Here is an 18730-nt window from a genome sequence, read left to right as displayed (position 1 = left end):
GTATTATTTTGAGTCATGAGTCTCCAAGGTCGCTAATTTCTTCTTTGAACTGAACGCCATACGTTCATTTTGTTCGGTATATTAGAGTCTTTACTTGTTTAAGTTTAGAAATATTTAGCCATTAAGAATTAATACTTTATGCCTTAATAAATATTATCTTAATTTGAATTCTTATAGTATGTATTTTATCTTTGTGAAATATACAAGTGTAGATTATTACTTCAGTAGAGTACGACAATACAAATATTGGAACTTGTTTTCATCAAGGATGTGAAAATGGCAGAAGGTGGGACTCAGAGTGTGTTGTGTCGGTTAGTATTACATTGTTTGTTTTAACAAGTTGTGGATCTCAAAAAAATAGTTGTACAGTATTGAGAATGTACTTTAATCATATTATGTGTTATGGAATGATTACAGTTCGCTTATTTTTAAGCAGTGGAATTTAGTTACGAACACTGGCCAATTTAAAGTTGAAAATATTTTATATTTATGGAGGAGTTTTAGGTCGAAAACAATGAAATATTTACCGTTTACTTATAAGCATGTAGTCATGACGAACACTTGTCTTCTAAGAAGATTTTTTTTAGAAGATAATCAGTATCGGGTGGCTACCCGTTAGAACAGCGAGTGGACCAACCCTTAATTGTGTTTACTCTTACTTTTTCACGTAAACGTTGTCAAACTTCCAGGATTTTGAATTTTAGCATCTTTTGTGGTAATAGTTCACAATAGCACTCTTTAAAATGAGCAACTTCAGGAAAAAATTATATAGAGGAATACCAACTTGGTATTTTTGGTAAATTTTTACTTTAGGACTTGAGTCCCAAGTGGTTGACCAATCTGTTTTTACAGTGTATTAAGGTGTGTTTTAAACGAATATGACCTTAATTTTTGGCAGAAATTTCTCGTCTTTGCCCCCCTGCCCCCCCCCCACCCGAAAAAAAAATGGGGGAGAGCCTGGGAAATCGGGGTTTTTGGGTGGGAGAAAACGAGTCATTTAACCAAAACTAACCCATAGCTGGGGGCTCTGCCCCCGGACCCCTGGTAGGCCTATCTTAAACTATTCTAAATGTTTCAGTTTAAAACTTTGGGACACGTCATGTCCAAAAGTACAATACCTTAGTTAGAAGGACCAGGGATACGTATGAATTGGATAGAATGATCTTCTTTCTCGTAAAACTCGGCAATAAACTTACCTCGGTAAAATAATCATAGGAGCACAAATGATAACCAACCTCAACCACGGCCATTGTGAGACTGGTAAGTAAAATTAAAATCGTACCCAGACTGCTTTCTTTGAAAAAAATCAAATGTGATTGGTAAAAAAAAATTGCATGATGATATCGATACATCATTGGTCACGACTGGATGACGTCGGTCAATATTGCGCATGATTGATGCACCGATAACATCTCGGACGAAGACTGAAAACTACTTAAAATTGATTAAATTCAATTGTGTCTCTATTATCTATTTCCGACTGGTATATATGGGGTTTAAAATGCTCAGAATAGGGAGATCTAAATGTATTAGTATTTTATAACTTTCGGGCGTGCTATGTCCTAAAGTAAAATAATATTGTATTATTTTACAAGTAGACAACCAATGAACCTCTGGGTGAGGATACATTACGTTGTTAGGTTAGGTTAGTTTTGGTGCTTTTTGGTTCTTGAGCAATGTGTTTTTCCGAATGTTAAAATCCATGGTATTCCACGAGTATAAATTTACCGAAAACTTGATTTCTACCTATCTAATTAAAAGAAGTTGGAAGAATTATAATTTTCTTTTGTATTTCTCTGTTTTATTTAATTTTTGAATTTATAGTAAAGCACCGGTCTTTCTCTCGCTGTTATTAATATGTATTTCGTAATGTTTAGATAATTCTGAGACATTTTTCTTCTATGATATTCCGTTGGAAATTAAGGATAACCGTGATATTAATTTTTCAATTATTAGATTTGGTCAGTCACAATTGTTGCCATGTGTTGTTTACTTTTTGCGGAGAAGGTCTGACCCCCCTCACGCAGTGCTCCTTACCTCCGTCTTCGCTTCTTAAGCATCTACAGGCAGTAGGCAGCTATCAAACGGGGAGGAACTACAGCCTGGGAAGATATTGGAAGCATAATGTGTTGTCCAATGGTAGACCCTGCTGCTATATGGCATCACAAAAATTGTGACCAAGTCCCAGGTTGCTGATCTGTCTTTCTGCCTCATTTACACACAATTGCAGGTTTCAATTGTTTCTCTTACTTGACAACACAACATGCATATAGTATTTTTCACTATTGATTTTTATTTATTTTTTATTTCTCTGTAGTTCTTTATTATTATTATTATTATTATTATTATTAGTGTTATTATTATTATTATCATTATTATTTTTTTTATAAATTTTATTACTATGGATAATTATTAAATTTTTGCCCCCTAGACCCTGGTGTGGGTCAGTGCCTGGGTGGGCTAAAACCCCGAAAAAAAAAATGTGCGGGTGTGGTGTGGGAGTTTCATTTGGCCATAGCGATAGGAGACTTATTGGGCAAGAATTTTTTGTCTTAGCCGATGAATAATGTGTGGGTTTGTCGGGAGCGGAGATTTGAATTTTCAGTACCAGATATGGCTGAACAAGTGGAAGAGCTGTGCCGACATTGTGATAGAGATTATTTTACGTCAATTGCCGAGTTTCATCAGAAAAATAGTGAGGAAATTTCTTTTTTTAAGAAAACATGGTGTATTAATAAAACAACTTTATTTGTCCAAAGTGTAATAATCAGTGTACATTGCATGAAGAACAACACATTTGGCGGTGTCACCACAGTTTTCTTCAGCTGAACAGTAAGAAATTCAAGTGGCGCAACCCTGGTTAGGTAAATATTCGTCCAATGGCTGTCCTCAGGTTTTGATACAAAAATATGTTTTTTGGTGGATTATGGTGTGTTTGACTCAAATCTGACCTTCACTTCATGTGCAAAATAGTGTTTTTTTTTTAATTACATTTTTATTTGTAAACGAAACCACTAATTTGCACCAAAATGGCTGTCAGGTTTGAGTAAGCCCAAAAAAAAAACCATACCATACCTAACCTAACCATTTTTTTGGAGCCTACTGTGGTGGAGGATACAGCCGGGCAATCTGGTGCGCTAATGGTTACAGACAAAATAATTTCTGTCTTTTCTTAAAAGTAAATTTCCACACTTAGGACACAGTCTTGATGTTGGCAGGACACCGTGATCTTGTAATATTTGGTTGCTTCAAAATGATTGGCCAGCCAAGTCACATGACATGATATTGAAGGTCATTGGTTGTCATGTCACAAAGAGGAGGAAAGGAGAAAAGTGACTCTGGCAACATGGTGGGCACAGAAATTTGCACCTAGAAATTTATGAGATACAGTATATATTATTTTGAACAATGGCATTAGGTAAGGTTAGGTTAGCACAGAAATCGATTTTGAGAATAAACCTAGGTTTTTCCGATGGGTTTTGGTGTGATTCATTCGAATTTGATGGTAATCTTTCGCCAAACTTCCGACCTAATAACTCTATAGCCAACTCTCCCCCTGATAATGCCAGTCTCTTTGGCATCTTATTCTTCTCTTAACTCCACCTAAGACGATTCCAACTCTATCCCTCCTACTGAACCTATGCACTTTCCTATAATCTCCACTCGTAGGGTTGCTGGTGTGTTATCCAGGTTGGATGTGAATAAGGTGCATGGACCGGATGGAATACCCCCTCGTGTTCTGAGGGAGTGTGCTGAAGTTTTGGCCCCTGTGCTTGCTTGCCTCTTTTGCCTTTGCCTCAAAACCCAAACTTTTCCTTCTTCGAAGTATGCCTCGGTTCAGCCCATCCCGAAGAAGGGTGATCAGTCCAATCCCTCTTAACTATCGCTCCATTGCCCTAACTTCATCCCTCTCTAAGATTTCTGAAACTATCTTAATCTCATTTTCTCCGTCACCTTGAACACCATTCTCTTTTGTTGGATCACCAGTATGGCATTTGCATGGCGAGATCGACTGGTGATCTGCTCTCCTACTGCACTCATCTTTGGTCATTCTCTCTTAGGGATTATGGGGAAACTTTCGTCGTGGCCCTCGACATCTCCCAAGCATTTGACTGGGTATGGCACAAGTCTTTGCTTTCTAAACTTCCCTCTTATGGTTTCTCTCTCCCACTTTGTTCTCCAATCTCCAGCTTCCTTGAGAACCGATCCATGGCAGTTGTTGTTGAGGGATCGATCTCTCGCTCTTTCTCTGCCAATATTGGTGTTCCATACGGTTCTGTTTTTTCACCTACTCTCTTCCTTCATTTTTATCAATGATTTACTTCACACAACAACTAATCTATCCATTCTCATGCTGAAGATTCTACTCTTCACTCTTCTTCACAGTTTCCCATTCCCCCTAGCTCTCAACTAGATCTGTTTCTAGAGCTGATATCATTACAGCTATCAATGCGGATCTGTGCAGCATCTCCGAATGGGGAGGTAGAAACTTGGTTCAATTCAATAGTAATAAAACTCAGTATTTACCAATTACACTATCCAAATTAGATGATCTCCCACCAATCACATTTCAGGACGCCAAATTCTAAAATAGATATGCTAAGCCTCACCATTTCGTCTAATATGTCATGGAAGCCACACATCCTCAACATTGCTAAACCTGCCTCCCGAAAGTTGGGAATGCTTGCAGATGCCATAGCTACTTCACTCCTGAGCAGTTGCTTCAAGTATATAAGGGATTCATTCGTTCTAACTTGGAGTACTGCTCTCATATCTGGGGTGGTTCTTCTTCTCTCCAATTGTTAGATATGGTGCAATCAAAGGCATTTCATCTTATTTACTCTCCTCCTTTAGTTGACAATCTTTCTTCCCTTTCTCTTCGCCGCAATGTTGCTTCACTCTCTCTTTTACAGGTACTTTAACTGGCAATGTTCGATGGATTTGGCATCACGTGTACCGCCGGTAAGGCCGTGTGCTTGTAACACACATCTTGCCCGTGGTGCCCACCTTTACTCTGTGGATGTCGGTCACACTAGAATAACCTGTTATAGTACATCCTTCTTTCCTCACACAGCCAAATTGTGGAATGCACTGCCTTCTGTGTTTCCATTCTCACACAATCTGTCTCACTTTAAAAAGCTGGTTTTCCGGCATCTTTGCGTTGTAGATTAATACTGTATAACCTTTTTCTTTTCTATTTATAATTTCTTTCTATTCATATTTTTTCGCCCCCTAGGCCCCGATATGGCTCGTTGACCTATGCCCGGGTGGGCTAATCCCCGTAAAAAAGAAATGGTTAATGGTTATGTTAGGTTAGCCATTTCACTGCATCACCCGATATCATAATTATTCCCAACAAGTGTCATAAGTCACCCAAAAATGGAGCTCCATGTCTGGTATGAAAATTCCACCGAACTGTGGGTTGCTAGTGGAAATTCATGTTTTTTTTTTTTTTTTCATGAAAAACATTGAAAAAATAATATTTTGTAACTTGGCATAGATTCACTAATGACGTGACCGTAAATCTCTGGACAGTATTCAAGATCGTTTTACGTGGGCTTTCCTCATGAGGAAACCTTACGGTGAGCTTTGCCCAAGCCATGGGCGTTGGTCGCATTTTAGGTGGTACAAAATCATGGGACTTGCTCCAGGTCTGCCAACATAGGAAAAAGTGAATGTTGGTATGCTGTATACGAACAGCTGATCACAATTACTGTTAGTTGTGGGGAATAAAAATCAAATAAACATATACTGAATCAATAGAATAATCATGTATACTGTATTGTGCAAAGTACAAATCATGTGGTATTTTTTTTACAAGTTGCCCATAATCTGGTGAGTTACCGCATGTTGTCTGTTGGTTTACAACCGGCCTACTCTGTCTGCGCATACTCTCATGTCCACATAAAATGTAAAATTATACCATGACGCTTCAATAATATTGATTTCATTGGTACCAGATTACAAAATAAGTACTTTTTGTTTAATATAGCGGGTTCGTCCCCCGGCATAGGGAGTTAGGTAAGGTTAGGTAGGTTTCTTTGGTTGGTTAGGTCAGGTTCTATTACGTTAACTATGGTTCATTTTTTACAGAAATGTTTAGAATGAATGGTACTTAGAATGGTGAGATATATCTAGAACTGGACCCAAAAATATTGTGGGACATTATGGGCAACTTGTAAAAATTTACCAATTTGTATAGGTGATGAATGAGTTCACATGGAGACCTAGGCTAATATGCTACAAGTATTGAAATATTTCATAAATCTCAGATATACAGTAACGTACTATCTGATTAATATGTCACCAGTAAAAATGTTGGTAACTGAAGAGAAATCTTCCTGGAATGTGTCAAACAACCCATACTTAATGTTAGTTATGGGCAATTAAGATACGTACTACTGAATTATACTAAATCAATAGAATTATCAAATGTATCTTCTATATTAGTGGCAAGTGATTTCACACATGTGTGTGTTAGAGTTGGCCTAAAGACAACAAATTTGATGGGATATTTCTATAGTAAGACCTTCCTCTATGTTCACACTAGATTCATTAATGGGATTCAAATTTGGCAGTTTGATTTTTGGTAAACAAAGGTGACATCAAATTTTGGGGGTTGAGTATGAATGTCTTAACGATGTATATATCCATCCTTGTCCATCAAAGAAATTCATCAAAATGTATGATAATTATTTTTTTGACAATACAAGAAGCATTGCAACATATTTGTAATTGCAATTAAATTACAGTCAACTATGATTTATCCATAGGGCTTGCTTAGGGCTCCCTCCTCCTTCTCATAAAAATTCCAGTAATATCCGTGAGCATTGCTCCTGCCTTGAGGATTCACTACGCTTCTTGAATGTTAAAGTGGGCAATCCCCATAGGGAGATCTCAAGCTAAACGATCTTTAATACTGCCCTTTATGATCAACCTTAAGGTTGAACGGGTGATTCACTAACAGTTTATGGTGACTGTAACCCAACTTATCATACAGCAAAAGTTACGGTGGCCACCGTGCACCCGCAAGCTTCCACTAGGTGGAAAAAACTCCTGTTTTCTCTTCTATACAAACTGTCTCAAAACAAAGAGCTGCCAGGTGTACAGTAATTCAAGCACAACTAGTGAGCGTGAAGATGTAACTAATAATTGCTTTAGCTCATGACCGTGCACTCCAGAGAAAAGGGTGTTTAGAGATCCTTTGGAATCGCTATACAGTGGTCCCTCGGTTAACGAACACTATTTGTTCCACGAAGTCGTTTGTTAAACGAAAATTTCATTAACCGAATCCATTGTTTCAATGGGATATTGGGTAATTGGTTCCAGCTCACAGAAAAGTACATACATAGTAAAAAAAAATGCAGTAAAGTACACTTACTTTGAGGTGTGTATGTAGAAGGTTCCTGGTTGATGATGATGATGGGAATTAGAAGTAGGGGTGGAGGAGAAGGAAGAAGAGAATGAAGTGGGGATGGAGGAGAAATCACCTTTCAGGGGACCCATGCTTGATGCAGTAATTTCACCAATAAAATTTTAAGTTCACAAGGTGTAATTCAAGATTATTTTATTTAAATCAACACTGCACTGCGCTATATATTATCAATATGTTAACTAAATTTCAGAATGACCAATAATTTTAATGTAAAAATGCAAAAATATTCAAGACACCAACAAAATTGATGTTCACTCCACTGTCAACAAAGCCAAACTGATGCCTGGTGGCTGAGTCAAGCGGCTGATGAGCGCACAAAAAACTAGTTCCCTGTACTACATATATTATCAAATGTTAACTAAATTTTTAAATGACGAATAATTTTAATATAAAAAATGCACAAATATTAAAGAGCACAACTTTCTTGATATTTACTCCACTGGAAACGAATGTAAACATAGAATACAGTTTACTGAATTGGCAGACTAGCCCATCAGCTGACCAGCTGATGCTCACAACAAAACGTGTTGTTCGTGAGAATTTCGACCTGCCTCAGTCATACCAAAATGTGGTCAAATTATGTACAGTGACCCCTCGTTTAACGAACGCCTCGGTTAACGAAATTTCGGTCAACGAACTGCCTTCCATAAGGATCTTCAATTCGGTTAACGAACAAAAAGTCGGTTAACGAATTTCTTACGAACCGACCTCAACATGTTTTCGCTTGCACTGACCGGGCAACCAGCTTTAGTATCAGTCCGCCAATACATTAATCGGTTCTAGGGCTTAAATTCCTTACTATTTTAGTAAATATCAAGAAGTTTATACTATTCAATAATTTTAAAAGTTTAATATTCAATTTTTTAGTCATTTTAACAATTATTGAACATAATTGAAGGTAAATTGACTAGTTTAATGCACGGCATCCAGCCTCTTAACACAGCAAACAGGCGTTAGTCTCTCTCTGTTTTCACTGGAGGTAACATCTTGCTTGAGACTCTCTTCAACTAAATGCTCTTTTTCTGTGTTTCCAAGCAAATTATTGGTCATTTTAAAATATATTTTACATATTGACAATATATAATGCAGTGCAGTGTTGATTTAAAGAAAATAATCTTGAATTACACCAAGAGAGCTAAAATTTTATGGGTGAAATGGCGCCATCGGGTGACTTCTCTTCCATCCCAATGCCTTCTCTTCTTCCTTCTCCTCCATCCCCATTCTAAATCCCATCATCATCATCATCCAGGAGCCTTCTACATACACACCTCAAAGTAAGTGAACTTTTCTACCATTTTTGATGAATTTAGGAAATTTTCGGTGAGCTGGAACCAATTACCCAAAAACCCATTGAAACAATGGTTTCGGTTAACGAACTTTTCGGTTAACGAACGACCTTCTGGAACGGATTGAGTTCGTTAACCGAGGGGTCACTGTACTGTATTTTTGAGTCCCAAAGTCAGTACACAGACAAATTTTTCATCTGTAATTCACTTTAAAATGGCTGGCAAGCTTAAAAGTGAGTGTTTTGTGGTGCTGAGAAGAAAAAAAGACCCAAATTTTTTATTTTCTATGTGTTATTTAAGCATTTCCAACTTACGACCATTTCGACTTACGACCTGGATGTTGGTCCCTAACCCCGTTGTAAGTCGGGGAGTACCTGTAGTTGTCAATTGGTGTTTGTTAGAATAATATTTCATTCTCTCTAGTAATGATACAATGTTTCTTATGATGTTTTTGTAGGTAAATGCATGGTTTATAACTTTATATACAGGTGCTCCTCGACTTACGACGGGGATAGGGACCCAAATCCAGGTCGTAAGTCGAAAATGGTTAAATAATACAGTGGGGTATGCTATAACGAATCTAATTGGTTCTAGAACCTTGTTCGTTATAGCATTCGTTCGTTATAGGATTAATCCGTTCCAGGCCACCAAATACAACCACTTAACACTGAAAAATATAATATAAAATTGTAAAAATTGTAAAAAAGTGCATAAATATGCATCTAAACCCCTGAAATAACCAATATCATTAATACTTGTAATAAAAAAACAATAAATTAGTAAAAAAAAAATGTTTTTTAAATAATGTGCATTGTAGGAGTTTCGTTCGTTATAGCATTCTCAATTTTATAGGTAAAACCGTTCGTTATAGGAATATTCGTAGTAGGATCCGTTCGTTATAGCATACCCCACTGTACATAGAAAATCTAATATGGGTGTCTCTTTTTCTTCTCAGCACCACAAAACTCTCACTTTTAAGCTTGCCAGCCATTTTAAAGTGGATTACAAATGAAAATTTTGTCAGTACACAGCGTAATTGCTAACGTTGGGACTCGAAAATATGTAATTTGACAAATTTTGGTACGACTGAGAATTGCTGGATAGTCAGTTCTTGGTCAGAACTCATTACATTTGCCATTTGCTTCATTGTTGTCTTCAAATACATTCGTTTGAATAAGGCAATGGATCCCTGATCCAAAGGTTGAATAAGAGAGGTGACATTAGGGGGTAAGAACAACAACTGAATATTTTCATTAATCCAATTTGTGAGGTTGCGGTCTCCCGTAATCTAATGAATCCCCCCAGTTGCTGTCTCCACTAGGCTAAATTCTACCTCACCCAACTCCAGAATTAAAAATATTGCTTATTTAAGCACGTAATTATTATTTTTAATTAAAAAATAATTATTTTAAATATAAAAGCTCAATTTGTAACTACAGTACTGTATTGATGATGATAACCTGAGACGATTAACATCCGTACTGTAGACACCTAACTCTTCAGAGGTGGCTAAGCAATAACCATTTCTGAACTCTTACAGTCTATTAATGCCATTTCTGCAACATTTTTTTTCAATCTACAAATACAGGTACCTGATACAAATGAAGATTTCAAAATAACTTTCTTTTCACATTTGCATCTGTTATCATTGCTGACGGCATTGTAGCCAGATTAGACTTGTCACTGTAACCACCAGGCTACTGGGCCAAGCTGTGAGGTGTTATAGTTGTTTTTCAACTCGTATTTTCGGGTAGATACCGTTTACTGTACGTAACTTTCTTCATTTATTTTTACTCAGTTACATGCACACACTGTCCTACATACATATTGTGAAGAAATAATTGTCCTAAGGGCAAACATAAGGGAATATGCATTTATTTGCACATGAGTTAACTGGCTCAGTGAGGGAGCGGGAGGATGGCCTAGCAGTTGGTAGGGAGAGGGAGCGTTCCTAGGGAATAGGCGGAGTTAGGATCTATGATGCTATGGTGAACAGGGTGTCCAGGTATATGCCAATGGTGACTGTTAAACTTTCATTTGGCACTTACAGGTACTCCCCGACTTACGACGGGGTTAGGGACGATATCCAGGTCGTAAGTCGAAATGGTCGCAAGTCGGAAATGCTTAAATAAAAAATTGAGTCTCTTTTTCTTCTCCGCACCACAAAACACTCACTTTTAAGCTTGCCAGCCATTTTAAAGTGAATTACAGATGAAAATTTTGTCTGTGTACTGACTTTGGGACTCAAAAATACATAATTTGACCACATTTTGGTATGACTGAGGCAGGTCGTAAGTGCGGGTGGACGTAAGTCGAGTCGGTCGTAAGTCGGGGAGTACCTGTATTTACTGGTTTGGCAATACGGTATTTTTTGTTGAAACTTATTTATTGGTATTATTTTTATTTATTCTTCACATTTACTGGTACTGTACTGTATACAGTCAACCCTTGCTTTACGCGGTCCCACTTTACGCGTTTCCACGTTTACGCGGTACCCTGCCGAAACCGGAATGCTCACTTTCCGCGGTGTGTGTACTCTTTTACGCGGAGAGCAGCGCGAGCAGGGTGCGCACAAGGTTGCCCAGTCATCAAAACATTACCGAGTTCTTCACCTGCCACACACCACAGCCGGCCCAAGTCAGTGATAGTGATAATGATAGTGAGGATATGGACTTATATGGACTTTGAGGGGTTTGAGAAAGAGGCCCTGCAAGCCTCTGTGGTGGATAGTGATACAATTGATACAAGTGATAAAGGTGAGGGCCAATAATCTGCCCTCTGCCTCGGAACCAAACCCCCATCCCCGTATGCCCAGCCATCTTTTCTACTATTGTAAGTGTTAAAAAACCTAATATTATTTATATTTCTCTTAATTATTAATTGTGTGTGCATACCATCATAAAATTAAGAAGTTATTTTTATTACAACGTAGGTATTGTGTCTGAAAAAGTGGAGTTTGGGGGTCGGCCTGGTCTCTATTTCAATTAATCCCATATGTTATGTTGTTCACTTTACGCGTTTCTCACTTTACGCGGGCCACCGTGGGTTCAATTGACTGCGTAAAGTGAGGGTTCACTGTACCTGTACTGTATATATATTGTTTTAAGAAAACTATGGCTATAGGAGGAAACTACATATAAATTTTTTTTCCTAAGTACTCCCTGCTAAAACGGGAGGCACGTCTTATATGGCTGTGTCTTATCTGTCCTATCTACCCCCAAAATTTACTTGAATACAGTACTGTACTCGAGTAAATTTACTTCCTTACTTGACAACTCTGGCTCACTGTGTAGTACAGTACTTGCCATAAGTTACCTCAACCATCTGAGCAGGTCTGCCCTTCCTCCTTTCTTCAAAAATTCATGGATCTGCCCCTGATATTGTACAGGAATATGTTAAGATTTAGTTTTATGATATAGCTTACTTCAGACTCTTTAAAAATGTTGCATGGCAAGTAGTTTAATGCAGATATAAAATTGATACTCTTTTTCCTCTTTTTCAGATATTTTATAAATGGTGCTTGTCGGGAGGGAGAGCGGTGTCGTTTTTCCCACAGTCGAGATGCAGCACGCCCTTCAATGGTGTGTCGATATTACCTGAGAGGAACATGCTTCTATGGGAGAACGTGCAGGTAATCCTAGGGTGCTAATGATGAATTTTTTCTATTAATATACAGTATAACCTTTTTCTTCTCTATTTTCAATTTCTTTGTTTTTTCGCCCCCAGCCCCGTTGTGGGTTGTTTGACCTGTGACCGGGTGGGCTAATTCCTGGAAAAAAAAAAAAAAAAAAACTTAAAATTCGTGGGACTTGGGTCTGAAAATGTCCGCGAATTGCCGTGTCTGCGAATATCATTTGCTGACGGGAGGGGGGTAAATTTTTTGTATGTAAAAAAAAGTCTTAATTTTTTTTCAATTTTTGTCCCATTATTTTAAGTACTGGGGTACATAAAAAAAAGCAATTAACACACCATTACGTGCTGACTGTTTGTGTAGAGGCTTTTCCTTTCTCCCCTGCTACTGATGAATATCATGATGAATATGATGAATTGTGATGAAGATGAAGGCAGGGGAGTTACAAGTGCTCCATATCTGTCTCGGAAGAGGAGGCAGGGGAAAGCGGAGGGAGGTCAGAACTGGGAACGGCAGGAGTAGGGTTGTCCATGTCGTAATCAGAGTCCTATCTTCCCTGGAAATGAACGACCTGGCTGGAATCTTCTTCCACCACAAGCCAGTCTCATCAGCATTGAAAGCCTGCTCCAGCTTATAACCCTTCTCCCAGTGATCCTTAAGTTGTGCAGATTGTAGTGCTTCTTGAAGTTCTCAAATCGCCCCTTACTGGCATTAAAACCTTTCTTTGAGGTATCACCAAAACCACCAGCCCTAGCACCACCTTCACCACTAGCACCACCTTCACCACTAGCGCCACCTTCACCACTAACACCACCCTCACCACTCACTTCCCCTTCACTGCCTTCCTCAGCATGGAATCAGTCAGACAGGACCTTGGCTTTGTCACGGATAAACTTTTGGCTGAGAGGGATGTGGTGTCGGTTAAAGTCCTCAATCCAGATGTTAAGGGCTTTCTCCATCTTCACCATAGCTGTATCCCTCATATTAGTGACTTCTTGGGCAGAAGACGGGGCACTTAGGGCAACGGTATTACAAATATCCCTCTCTTTCTTCTTGATGTAGCGGACAGTTGACTCATTGATGCCATACTCTCGGCCACACGCGACAAAGCTTTGGCCACTCCCAAAGTTTGTCCAGCAGTTGCTTTTTCTTCAGTAGGGTTACGACCTTTTCTCTCTTCACTTGTTTGGGCGCCTTATCGCAGCTGGATGAAGGTGGTTGAGGGCGTTTGGGATCCATCACAAGCACAGTTGTTAAGGGAGGAGAGTAGTACACGTACGAGACGGACAAATGTTCATCCCGGACTGAGGCGGAGTGAGTGCGTGGGCCAGCCTGGGACAAGACAGACAACTTATGGGACGCCACAAACTAGTGTGCTCCCCGTCTCGGCTGAGAACATGCCGCCAACTTAAAACTACCACAGACATTCTTGGGTATATCCAGGGTGTCTTCGACGAATAATCGAAGGCAGCAAATTAAAAATCCATGAATTGTAAGGGTGTGCTGTACAGTATTGCTTTTAGCTCTTTTCTTGCAGTTTGGCAATGGTCACAGTCTTTATTGTTGGCAGGAGTGATTTCTCATCTTGGAAATGTTTGCATCTACAAAACTGTACTTAATTACTTAGTTTGTGAATGGGTGGTGAGTTGGTATGCAGGACCTTGATAACTCAGCACTGCCTAATTCATGGTGGTTTGTTCATTTTATCTTATGACAGTTTACACCAGCTGTGTATGTCCGTTGTGAGGTTCTGGGGCAGGGGTGGACTGGCCTACCGAGACATGCCTTTTGTTTACAGTTCTGTATATATATACTACAGGACTACAGGCTACAAGAATGGATTTCTAATGAGACAAAAGATTGGATCGCTCATGAGAAGAGAGTGAGTGGTTCATGACAAGAAAGAATGGGTCGTTCATGACACAAAAAATTGGGTGGCCAGGGGAAGAAAGAATGGGTGGCTCATGAGACAAAATAATGGGTGGCCCATGAGACAAAAGAATGGGTGACTCATGAAACAGAAGAGTGTTTGGCTTTGGAGAAGAAAGAGTGGGTGGCTCAGGAGAAGAACGAGTGGGTGGGTCAGGAGAAAGAAGAGTGGATGGCTCAGGAAAAAGAAGAGTGGGTGGCTCTGGAGAAAGAAGAGTGGGTGGCTCTGGAGAAAAGAGTGGTGGCTTTGGAGAATAAAGAGTGGGTGGCTCAGGAGAAGAAAGAGTGGGTGGCTCAGGAGAAGAAATGGGTGGCCCAGAAGAACGAGTGGGTGGCTCAGGAGAAGAACGAGTGGGTGACTCAGGAGAAGAAAGTGGGTGGTTCATGAGAAGAAAATGTGGGTGGCTCAGGAGAAAAAGTGGGTGGCTCAGGAGAAAAGTGTGTGGCTCATGGTGGTGAAGTAGATGGCTCGTGAGACAAAAGGGTGGGGTGGCTCAGTAGAAGAGTGGATAGCTCATGAAAGAAAGGGGTGGCTCAGGAGAAGGAAAAGTGGGTGGCTCAGAGAAGAAAGAGTGAGTGGCTCTGGAGACAAAAAGAGTGGGTGGCTCAGGAGAAAAAGTGGGTGGCTCAGTAGAAGAGTGGGTGGCTCATGAGAGAAAAGGGGTGGCTCGGGAGAAGGAAAAGTGGGTAGCTGAGGAGAAGAAAGAGTGAGTGGCCGGAGACAAAAAGAGTGGGTGGCTCAGGAGAAGAGTGGGTGGCTCAGTGAGAAAGTGGGTGGCTCATGAGAGAAAAGGGGTGGCTCGGGAGAAGGAAAAGTGGGTAGCTGAGGAGAAGAAAGAGTGGGTGGCTCAAAAGACAAGAGTTGGTTGCTCATAAGACAAAAGAGTGGGTGGCTCAGGAGAAGGAGTGGGTGGCTCAGGAGAAAAAAGAATGGATGGCTCATGAGAGAGAGTGGGTGGCTCCTGAGACAGAAGAGTGGGTGGCTCCGGAGACAAAAGAGTGGGTAACTCAGGAGAAGAAAGTGGGTGGCTCAGGAGAATAAAGAGTGGGTGGCTCTGGAGCCAAAAGAGTGGGTGACTTAGGAGAAGAAAAGTGGGTGTGCTCAGGAGAAGAAAAAGTGGGTGGCTCAGGGTAAGAAAGTGGGTGGCTTATGAAACAGAAGAGTGGGTGTCTCAGGAGAAAAAAGAGTGGGTGGCATTGGAGAAGAAAAAGTGAGTGGCTAAGGAGAATAAAGAATGGGTGGCTCATGAGAAGAAAGAGTGGGTGGCTCAGGAGATAAAAAACCTAATATTATTGATATTTCTCTTAATTATTAATTGTGTGTGCATGCCATCATAAAGTTAAGATAATATTTTTACTACAACATAGTTGTGTGTCGTCAAAAAGTGGAGTTTGGGGGTCGGCCCGGACTCCATTTCAATTAATCCCATATGTTATGTTATTCACTTTACGCGTTTCTCACTTTCCGCGGTACCCTCCGGGTTACATTAACCGCGTAATATGAGGACCAACTGTATAAAAATCCCTTATATTGCACCAGACATAATAGTTTTAGTACATTTGAGTAAATGTTGTGATAATTTATGTGGTTGCTCAGAAGTTGTGGTTGCAGTTTCAAAGGTTCGTGACATCACTCGTGTATAATGAGTTTCCATGTGCCCTGGTTTATTCATTGATCAGTTGTCTAAGTGCAAATGTAGCCCAGTCGAGCCACCATGTATCAATTAATTTTTAAATACAAATTATAATGTAAAATGTTATAAGACAATGGTTTAGTAGTGCTGTTAATGCTTGTGTTGTGTAAGTGTCTTGGCATGTCACTTCACCACCTGACTCCTGAACAAATTCTTCATCAACCTCTTCAAATCCTACAATGTGCTTGGCAAGCTCAAAAAAAAAAAAACACACACACACACACACACACACACACACACACACACACACACAAATGGGAATTAAGACAATAAGTATCCAGTGAGGGTCTTGTTGTGTGGCTAACGGTACATGGAGGCGAATTAAAAGATCAGCTGTTGAGAAGCTTACCGCTTGACAAACACTGGTGCATGTTACCACTCCTTTCCACTCCATCTCTCTAATCACCCACACCTTTCTGCTCTCTCACTTCATATTTTAAAATGTTATGTAATGTAATGTTGAATGGATAAACTTTGCTCATTTTTACTTATACTTATTACAATCTCCCTAAAAATACTTTAGCTTTCTTGTTTACTCAAGACATCTTCAAGTCATGAGACCCACTAATCCCCTGCCCAAGAAAGGGTGACCTGACATTCCATCAGGTCAGTAATATGAGACCACTAATCCCCCACCCCACCCTAACTCTACCTGACATTGAGTCAGGTCAGGTCCCCCCAAAAATACTTTAACTTTCATCTTTATTTAAGACATTTTCAGAAAATTCTCTTGATTCTTAACCTCGGATATTGGGGTATTTTTGTCATTGGGGAATTGGACCCTATTTTTCCCATAGTGAATGTTCTTTTATTCAAGATTTGTAAATTCACTTAACAAATGTTTTTTGGAACCTAACACATTCGTATCTCAAGGAATGCCTGTACTATACAGCTGCTCCTCGACTTATGACGGGGTTAGGGACCCAAATCCAGGCCTAAGTCGAAAATGCTTAAATAATACATAGAAAATCTAAAATGGGTCTCTCTCTCTTCTCAGCACCACAAAAATCTCACTTTTAAGCATGCCAGCCATTTTAAAGTGGATTACAAACGAAAATTTTGTCAGTACACAGCGCAATCACTAACGTTGGGACTCGAAAATACGTAATTTGACAAAATTTTGGTACGACTGAGGCGGTCGTATGTCCGGGTGGTCGTAGGTCGAGTATGTCGTAAGTCGAGGAGTAGCTGTACTGTAAACCCTGAAGATCCAGACTAAAAAGTGGGATCACCTGTCTGAAAAAGCCGATTGTCCGTATCTTCCGGTGAATGTAGTAAATGTATAAAAACGATAAATAATTATATAAAAAAACTCCAAAAATACAGTACTGTATTTTGTGGCATATAAGACGAACCCCCATTTTAGCAGGGAGTATGTAGGAAAAATTTGTGTGTATTTTCCTCCTGTAGCCATAGTTTTCGTAAACTAATATATAGTGCAGTACTCTGTACCAGGAAATGTGAGGAATAAATAAGAATAATACCAACAAAAAATACTGTACACTATTGTCAAATCAGTAAATAAAATCCAAATTAAAGTTTAACGCAGTTGCCATTTGCATATACAGCTGCTCCCCGACTTACGATGGGGTTAGGGACCCAAATCCAGATCGTAAGTCGAATTGGTCGTAAGTCAAAAATGATTAAATAATACATGTACATAGAAAATCTGAAATGGGTGTCTCTTTTTGTTCTCAGCACCACAAAACTCTCACTTTTAAGCTTGCCAGCCATTTTGAAGTGAATTACAAACGAAAATTTTGTCAGTACACTGACGTTGGAACTCAAAAATACGTAATTGGACAAATTTTTGGTACGATTAAGGCAGGTCGTAAGTCGGGGAGGAGCTGTATTGTACTCCGTTTTACCATCGTAACGAAGACCAGCTGGGACACCGATTCCCTCGCAACACTCACCTCCTACGCTCTGCACCCTCCACTCCTCTCTCACTGAGCCAGCTAACTTATGTGCAAAGAAATGTACAGTATATTCCCGTTGTGTTTGCACCTTAGGACAATTATTTCTTTTACCTTTTTCAGAATATGTATGTAGGATGATGTGTGTATGTAACAGAGTAAAAATAAACGAAGAAAATTACATACAGTAACACCTCGATAAATGGGACTTCAATATATTGGAATTTGTTTTTTTGGACTCTGAGATGCTCTGGTCACCAGAAATACTATTAAAAAGGGGGGGGGGGAGATTGTTAAAAAAAAATCTTATGAAATGAACCACTTACTGAATACTGTACAGTGGTCTAATCAGATTTGCTGTAGGCCTACCGAGAACTAAGACACATTAGTATGTAGGCAGGCTGGGGCTGATCAGGTGTTGCCACATTCGTCAGGTTTATTTATTGATTCAGTATTATATTTTCATATGATTGGCTTCTTATGGTTTATGGTTCATCATGATTAATATAACATCTTTAGTAATAGAGAAAAAATGCAATACTAAATGGGAACTGGAAGCTGACGGAAATCAGTCCTGTCCATATGGTATTGTAGGAGATAGCGACTGCACCCTCCCCTCCTTCACCAAGAGATCACTACACAAACGTGTATACAGTTTCTCCTCGACTTTCGACACATTTGACTTACGATAACCCGGACATACGGCGGCCATGGTCGTTTAAAATATTTTTCACATTACTTATTTTCGAGTCCCGACGTTAGTGATCGCACTGTGTACTGACAAAATTTTCATTTGTAATTCCCTTTAAAATGGCTGGCAAGCGTAAAAGTGAGAGTTC

General features: G+C 39.5%; 1 protein-coding gene across 1 annotated transcript in view; it reads left to right on the top strand.

Moving 5' to 3' along the window:
• Positions 1–258: 258 nt before the first annotated feature.
• Positions 259–18730, top strand: part of LOC121854324 (probable E3 ubiquitin-protein ligase makorin-2) — a gene marked incomplete at its 3' end in the record, with an annotated part of 32775 nt that continues 14303 nt past the window's right edge. Inside the window, 2 exon segments of the mRNA XM_042348921.1 lie at positions 259–311; positions 12224–12352. Coding sequence (XP_042204855.1) covers positions 277–311; positions 12224–12352 — 164 coding nt within the window.

Source organism: Homarus americanus, unplaced genomic scaffold (assembly GCF_018991925.1).
Source record: "Homarus americanus isolate GMGI-L3 unplaced genomic scaffold, GMGI_Hamer_2.0 scaffold54443, whole genome shotgun sequence".
Taxonomy (NCBI): domain Eukaryota; kingdom Metazoa; phylum Arthropoda; class Malacostraca; order Decapoda; family Nephropidae; genus Homarus; species Homarus americanus.
Note: the sequence above shows the minus strand (reverse complement) of the source record. Positions and strands in the feature narration are given on the sequence as shown.